At 41.4% G+C, this 8,155-nt stretch overlaps 1 protein-coding gene across 1 annotated transcript; it reads left to right on the top strand.

Annotated features, from left to right (window-relative positions):
* The first annotated feature begins 380 nt into the window (after window positions 1-380).
* Window positions 381-1,430, top strand: LOC130725575 (uncharacterized). The gene has a single exon (XM_057576792.1). The coding sequence runs from the start codon at window positions 381-383 to the stop codon at window positions 1,428-1,430; it is 1,050 nt and encodes a 349-aa protein (XP_057432775.1).
* Window positions 1,431-8,155: the final 6,725 nt, after the last annotated feature.

The raw sequence follows: 8,155 nt of genomic DNA, 5'->3' as shown, positions 1-8,155 counted from the left end.
TTTTATAAAATTTTAATTTGTTATAATGATTAAAATGTGATACATGGTGCTCAAATGTATCTTACCATGTAGATGAGATTAAAATGTTTAACATCTACCTTATGAATTAAATAAACGTTGGTCAAACTATGGACACTTTCATGCTCTAACAAGAGAAAATCATGTGTGTGTATTATGCATATGTGAGACAAGTGAAGAAATGATCAAACAAAATGTAAACATCTCAAGTACAATAGATTATGAAAGAATTGGATCCTTTCAAGTTATTTCTTCTAAAAAATAGTTCCAACTTATAACTCTTTTAGTATGTTATTATCTTTAAATTTTACAATTAATATCAAATAGTCTTAAACTTATTGTCCCTCGGGCCCTTGTCAACAATGAGAGAGAAAGGGAAACTTAGAGAGAGAGAGAGTGGAGGCGAGGGTGGCAGGTTTAGGCAGGAGGAGAGTGAGGATGGTTGGGTAAGAGTGAAGGGTGGTCGGAGGAAGAATACTAACAGAAAGTTGCGGGATGAGGAGATTACTTCCTACTTCTTCACGAACTTCCCAAACCATTTCAACGCAAAGAATATGTGGGAGGTGTTCTCGCATTGGGGGAGAGTACAAGAGGTTGTCATCCCTGTGAAAAGGGATAGGAAGGGTAACCGATTTGGCTTCGTACGTTTTTTCGACGTCATTAATCCAACGAGGTTTGGTAGGAGACTGGACCAAATCTTTATTGGTAGCACGAAATTGTACGTTAACCTTCCAAGGTTCCGCAACCATGCAGAAGAGTCAAACAAGAGGGCCTGTAATGAACCTAAGACGCTGGGCGCTGGTACGAGGAGTGCCCCTTCGGGTCCTTCTAAGACAAACCTGGCAAGCACTAACGGTATCAGTAGCCAAAAATCCTATGTTGCAGCAGTATCAACTGGAAGGAATCGAGGAGACGCACCTCCGAAAGGAGACGGGAAGATTAAGGAGGTTGTGGCCCAACTCTCTGTGGAGGATGAAGTAGATGATTGGCTAAAGAAGAGTTGGGTAGGAAAGCTTAAGAATATAGAGATGGCCCAGAATATTCAAGAAACTTTGTTGGTCGGGGGATTCCATTCGATTCGTGCAAGATACTTGGGGGATGATTTAGTCCTTCTCTCGGGTGATCCTGGAGTCTCCTGGGACGAAATTTCAAAGGGGACAGAGGACTGGCTCTGCAATCTCTTTGAATCTATAACACCCTGGAGCCCCTCATTAACTCTGAAGTCTCGCCTGGTCTGGGTCCAATGCTATGGCATCCCACTGCACCCGTGGAAGAAAAAATCGTTTGAGCAGTTGTTTTCCCCGATTGGTAAAGTGATTGAGTTGGACGTTTCAACGTCAGAGCTGACGAGACTGGGCTTCGCTCGCTTGAAGATATGTACCACAAAGCTAGAAACTATCAGTGATGCCTAGGATATGACGATCAACAATATTGTGTACGAACTACGAATTGTGGAGGAGATGCCTCAGCTGAGTCATACTTGTGCTTGCAACTGTCTGGCTTCGGGTAATGAGGGCAGTGAGTCTTCCATTTGGTCCTTTGATGGATCGAAGAGGCTTTACGAAGAAGAAGCTTTGGCGGAGGATGAGGGGGGTGTTCTAGAAACTCCGGCAGAAGATATTAGAAGTGCGAACAGTCCCCCACCGGAGCAGGTGTCGGGAGATGTTCCGGCGGAACCATTTATTGCTCACGTGGAAAATTGGAATAATTCAAATGATAGCTCATCGGGCTCTGGAATTGAAGCATCAAATGACGGCTGCAATTATGAGGCCAATCTAAATTCTGAGGCACGTGAGGAATTCTCCTTTGCTGACGGGGCAGTAAGAGGTTTGTCTGCACCCTCTTTGAACGCATTGGGCTCCCCTCCGGATCCCCTCTGTTTTGGGCCTGGTAGGTCCGAGTCTCCTAGTACACTTGCCCTTGGCCCACCTGATCTATTGTTGGCCCAATCGGGTCTGGGCCTCGCGGATCAGGAAAGAGTTGCTGGAGTGCCTGGAAATCATGATGTTTCCTCACCCCTTTCACCTTTGACTTCGATTCCTGAGCTCCCTATGGTTCTCCATGGTAGTGATCCGACCCCTGCTGCTATGAATGCTCTAGAAGTATCTGAGGGTGAGATTGCCCGTGATACTCTCGATGGGCAGTCTAGCCTAGTGCGCCAGGGCTCACAAGCAGTTATTAGAAGAAGGCAGATTAGGCAAGTTATTTTTCATCTTAGTTGCTCTCTTCCTAAATCAGAGGCCGCTAGGGTGGGTGACCCTGCTTGGATTCGAAATATCGATGAGGAGGCTCGCCAAGCATGGGATCTAGGCAAGGCCATTGGGATGGATTTCCATGGGGGGACGACGAAATGGTTAGAAAACTGGCTGAGTTGGAGAGAAGAGATATGGAGCTGGCTCTTCCTTCTAGCTCTGTGGGTGCAGGTGGAATCAATGGAGTTAATCAATGAATTTTCTCAGCTATAACTCGAGGGGGTTGGGGAGCAGCGTTAAGCTTCGTGCGATCAGGGAAACTGTAAAGGGGGAAAGAGTTGACATGTTATTAGTTCAGGAATCCAAGTGTGAGTTGGTTGATTCAAGCTTGTGTCGGAGCCTCTGGGGTGATGATGACTGTGAATGGGTCTTCAATCCCTCAGCTAACAGGTCAGGTGGTTTAATAAGTGTCTGGCAGAAAAACAAATCCTCCCTTCTTGACTCTCACATGGGGGAGGGCTTCATTGCTGTCAGGGGCTACTGGGGCTCCCAAAATGTTGTTTGTGGAATTATCAATGTCTATGCTCCCTGTTATGTTCAAGGAAAACGAATCCTTTGGGCGGCCATTGAGGAGTTTCTTTCAAATGCTGGTTTGTCTTATTTTTGTATTGCAGGGGACTTCAATTCCATTAGAAGCGCGGAGGAGAGGAGAGGTGCGATGTCAGGACAGTCAGCAGGCCGGAGGGAGATAGATGAATTTAATTCATTCATTTCCAATAATCAGCTCCTGGAACCTCCTGTGGCAGGCAAATTATTTACTTGGTTTCGCCCGAACGGCCAAGCAGCTAGCAGACTTGACAGGTTTCTCCTTTCAAATGATTGGGCTTCTCTTTGGCCAAGTGGAGTTCAGCGGTGCCTTCCAAGAGACTTCTCCGACCACTGCCCTGTTCTTTATCGTATTTCCGATTTGAATTGGGGTCCGAAGCCATTCAAAAGTCTTAAATTGTTGGTTCTCGGATCCCAGATTTGTTGGCTTTGTGACACAGGAATGGGGAGGCCTAAATTTCTCTGGTACAACTGCCTTTGTATTTAAAGAGAAACTTAAGCGGATCAAGGCTAGCTTGAAAACCTGGAATAGTGATATTTTTGGGGATATTCAGAGGAACTGCAAGGAGGTCTTGGAAAATTTGCAGACTCTGGATGCGAAACTTGAGGAGTCTGGCTTAAGCATGGAAGAGCAGAATCAGAGGTGTGTTTGGCAAGCAGAGTATTGACGCTTAGCAAAGCTTAATGACTCCCTACTGCACCAAAAGTCTCGATGCAATTGGATTAGGGATGGTGACTCAAACACCAAATTCTTCCATTCCTTCATAAATTGGAGGAGGCTCTCAAACTCTATGCTAGGCCTGATGGTTGATGGTTCGTGGGTTGAAACCCCAGATTTAGTGAAAAAAGGTGCAAAGGAATTTTTTCAGGAAAAATTCAAAGGTGGTGATCTATTGGGCTTAAATCTTGACGGTGTGCCCTTTAGGAAAATCTCTGATTTTGATAACTTGAGCCTGATTGCTGCGTTTGACCCAGGGGAAGTCAGGGAGGTTGTTTGGCAATGTGGAAATGACAAAAGCCCCGGTCCTGATGGGGTAAACTTCCGCTTCATAAAACAGTTTTGGCATCTTATGTCTACAGACATTCAAAAACTTCTTGATGATTTCCACCGCCAAGGCTACTGGCCAAGGGGCTGTAATTCTTCATTCATCACCCTTGTGCCAAAGAAGGAGAACCCCCAAGGTCTGCAGGATTTCAGGCCAATCTCTTTGATTGGCTGTGCATATAAAATAATCTCGAAGGTTTTGACCAATTGCATCAAGAGTGTTCTGCCTGCTGTTATTGATGATTGTCAGAGTGCTTTCCTTGAGGGTAGGGGTGCATTGGATAGCATTGTGGTGGCTAATGAGTGGCTTCATGATGCAAAGACTAGAAAGAAGAAATCGATGGCTTTCAAAGTGGATTTCGAGAAGGCCTACGACTCAGTTCAGTGGAATTTTCTATACTATATGATGCGAAGAATGAATTTCAACGGTAAATGGATTGCTTGGGTTAAAGGCTGCATCGAATCTGCAAAAATCTCAGTGCTTATCAATGGGAGTCCAGGAGAGGAGTTTGCAATGGGTAAATGCATTCGCCAAGGGGACCCAATTGCCCCTTTCTTATTCTTAATCGTGGCTGAGGGACTAAATGGTTTATTGAGACAAGCGCTGCATTCCAATGATTTTCAAGGCTATAGCTTTGTGGGAGGGAGGTAGTAGATGTTTCTATACTCCAATTTGCCGACTACACCCTATTCATAGGGGAGGCCTCTAGGCGGATGGTAAGTGCCATATTCACCATGTTTTACATTATGTTTTAGACACTTATCTATGGTAGTAATGAGAAATTTCTTATAAGTAACTCTCTTTTAAGTTGATTATGTAGAAAATGATTCCAATCTCAATTTCAGTTGTAGGTTGAAGAGTATTTGAGAAAGTACATGATTTGGATGAAAGAAAGCTTGTAAATGAAGAAATCCACTTAGCCTTGAAGAATCCCACTCCAGAACTTTGAAAAACCACAAGAAAATCAAGCTTGTCGTTCCAATCATGCTTAGCATGTGTTCCAGGGTGCTAAGCATCATCTGGCAATGGAGACTTCTTCAGCATGAAGTAACAGGATGCTAAGCGTTTAAAGTGGAGTGCTTAGCATCATCTGGCGGTGGAGAATCCTTCATAATGAAGAAACAGGGCGCTAAGCACCAAAAGTGGAGTGCTAAGCACCCTGTAACAGATCTGCAATGCTATAAAACTCAAAATTCAGCACAGAAACAGGGGAGAACGAGAAAGAGGACATAAAACTCGAGAAAAGGAAGAGGGATTGAGAGATTGGGAGCTTTGTTACCTTCCGTCGAGCTGGGAACACGCCGACGACGGCACGGATCATCCATTTCTTCTCTTTAACTCTTGTAAGCGTGAAAGCTTCCATGGAAATGGATAGCTAAACCCTTTTTGTGTTGGGATTGGATGTAATCATTTGAATTCTATGTATTCATCTTGATTTTCATATATGAATTCATGTTTTATGTGATGATTTCAATGGGTTATCTTGCTCTTAATGCTAGTTTTAGATTGATCAACTAGAGCTTGTTATTTGATTTGATTGCTTAGTGGAAACTTTGTTCCTGAATCTGAAATAGATAAACCCATCTCTTGAATCTAAGTTCTAGGAATAGAGTTAGTTCAAGAGTCAAAGAACACCTAAGTTTAATGCTTCTTGCTTTCTAATTTATTCAAGGAATTGATGGTTAGGAAGTGATTTGATAATCTTTGTCATTAGGGAACTATGATGAAGTTAAGAAATGGTGTGATGAAATCAATCATAAATCATGGTTTGTATGTGAAATCATAGAATACAGCGAAGTCGATTGATGAAACCCGATCCCAACCATTGTCTCAACTTTTTTACAATCCTTTTTACTATTATTTGTTGTGTTTTTCCATATCGAAACAACCCTCAATCAACCTTTAATCCATTGCTTAAGTAATTTAGCTAAAGAACGACATTGTATTCCAATTCCCTGAGGACGATAAAAACCCTTTCCTATACTACAATTGAATCTTGAGGGATTCGGAAGTGGTTAAGTAAAAATCCTTTCAACAGCGGAACGCTTTTACTTTGAAAACTATCCTCCATTGTTTTGAGTTAGCCTCAGGGCTGAAAGTGAATTTCCATAAGAGTAGCTTGATTGGGGTTTCGGTGGAGGCTAGAGAACTACAGGTGTTGGCCACAATCCTGAATTGCAGATTATCAGCCCCCCATTTTCTTTACTTAGGGGTTCAGATTGGTGGTAACCCTCGCAGGAAGATCTTTTGGGACCCAATTCTGTTAAAACTGAGAAGGCGTCTCTCTAGTTGGAGGCAGAAAAGTCTCTCGTTTGGTGCAAGGGTTTGTTTGATTAACAGTACCCTTTCTTCGATCCCCCTGTATTATGTTTCACTTTTTCGGATGCCAGTAAGTGTAGTAAAAACTTGCACGAAGATAATGAGAAATTTTCTATGGGGAGGTGTAGATGACGACACCAGGAAAATAGCCTGGGTTAGTTGGAAGGAGGTTTGCAAACCAAGGGGTCTAGGTGGTCTTGGTATCAAAAATTGGGAAGAGTTCAATATAGCATTACTCAGCAAGTGGAGATGGAGGTTGTGTGTTGACAGTACCAGCCTTTGGGCTCGAATAGTCTGCGCCAAATACAATTTCAGGTATGGTAAACCTCTGGCTCCATTGAATAGACACTCCTCTCCTTGGTGGTCTGACATTCAGCGGCTCTGTTTTGATTCCCCAAGTGCTAATTGGCTCAATGATGCACTTGTTCGCTTGGTGGGTGAGGGGAATGAATCAAGCTTCTGGCACGACTGTTGGGTGGGTACTTCATCTCTAGCTTCGAAATATAACCGCTTATTCAAGTTAAGGGAGGTAAACCAACAAAATTTTAATTGAGGGATAAAACCAAAAACTCGCTAAAGTACATGGACGAAAAACTTATTTAGCCCATTAATAAAATGAGAAAAACAGAGAAAAATAAATGATGTGATATGTAAGAGCATCTTCTTAGAAGTGAGTTCTTACTTCTTAGGTTAATAACCAAGTTCTTAAGCATTGGAGAGTGTTGATCTAAATTTTTTAGTTCTTAAATAGAACTAGTTCTTATATAAGCAACTTTGTTTTATGAGTTCTTACTAGAAGGTTTCTAGGGCTTCTTATATCGCAGATTTTGAATCATTGGGAAACTTTTCATCCTCGTTTTGCTTTCCAAATTCTCATTGAAGGAAGGCCTTGAGAAATAATTTTGTTTCAGGCGTGATATCTTATCCTTGACCTCTTTTGTGGGTCTTTAACCGTGTACTAAATTTCCCCCCTTTGAACTCCAAGTATGAATGGTAATCCTTGCTAATCTTGGTGCCTTTAACTGCGTTGATAAGGAAATATGGGGAACATATTGTTGGTAGTGGTACAATGTAAATGTAGACATAGGTGACCTGTGTCACCAAAAGCCACTCCAAGTCTTAATGAATTTATTATCACGAATGGGGGTGCTTGTGTTTGCGCTGAACAACCTATTTCTTGGAGGATTGTCAAAGGATTCCTAGTATTGTGTGGCTTTCTAGGGATCTCACCTACTTCTTCCTTATTTTCTCTGTTGTCTATTTTTATCTCTTTCTAAAGGGTGAGGGTCAAATTAATGTGAACAAAACATTTTCGTGATTGTATTCACTATTAAGAATTGGTTTGATTCATGGTTAAAAAGTATAAAAATGAAAAAAATAACACATTTTGAAACACTCATTGTTGAATTTGTGCTACTTTTTGTTGAAGTAGTTCAATCGAGCATCGTTCAAATTTTTCAATTGATATGATATGGTTTATTTACACAATTTTCAGGGATTCGGATCCCCTCCAGCTAATTCTTCCCTCCAGCCCCTCCATCACTATTTCCAACCTCACGATTCATCAAAAGGTAAACATAGATGCCGATACCATGTACCTTTGCTGCAGGAAATGAAAACACAATTAAGATTCAATTTTTTTGTCACAATTAAGATTCACTTTAGATAATACCAGTAATTGTCAAAAGAATATCGTAAAACAAAATATCACTTTAAATAATTCTTTTAGTATGTTTTACGAATTACTAACAAGTGTTATAATTGGAATTTTCTAAGACACGTGTTAAAATATTAATGAGTGTTAAGCATCAATTTCCTTTAAATTGGAATTGAAATTTTCTAAGACACGTGTTATAATTGGAATTTTATCACATCATTTATCATATTACTCATTTCTCTCATTTATTTCACATCACTTATCATATCACCAATTTCTCTCATTTATTTCTACATTTTCTAAGACACGTGTAATAT

This window comes from Lotus japonicus, chromosome 6 (assembly GCF_012489685.1).
Source record: "Lotus japonicus ecotype B-129 chromosome 6, LjGifu_v1.2".
Lineage (NCBI taxonomy): Eukaryota > Viridiplantae > Streptophyta > Magnoliopsida > Fabales > Fabaceae > Lotus > Lotus japonicus.
The sequence above is the reverse complement of the archived record's forward strand: the minus strand, read 5'-3'. Positions and strand labels throughout refer to the sequence as shown.

Coding starts and splice junctions, on each gene's coding strand:
- LOC130725575 (XM_057576792.1), top strand. CDS start 381: ATGAGAGAGAAAGGGAAACTTAGAGAGAGAGAGAGTGGAGGCGAGGGT.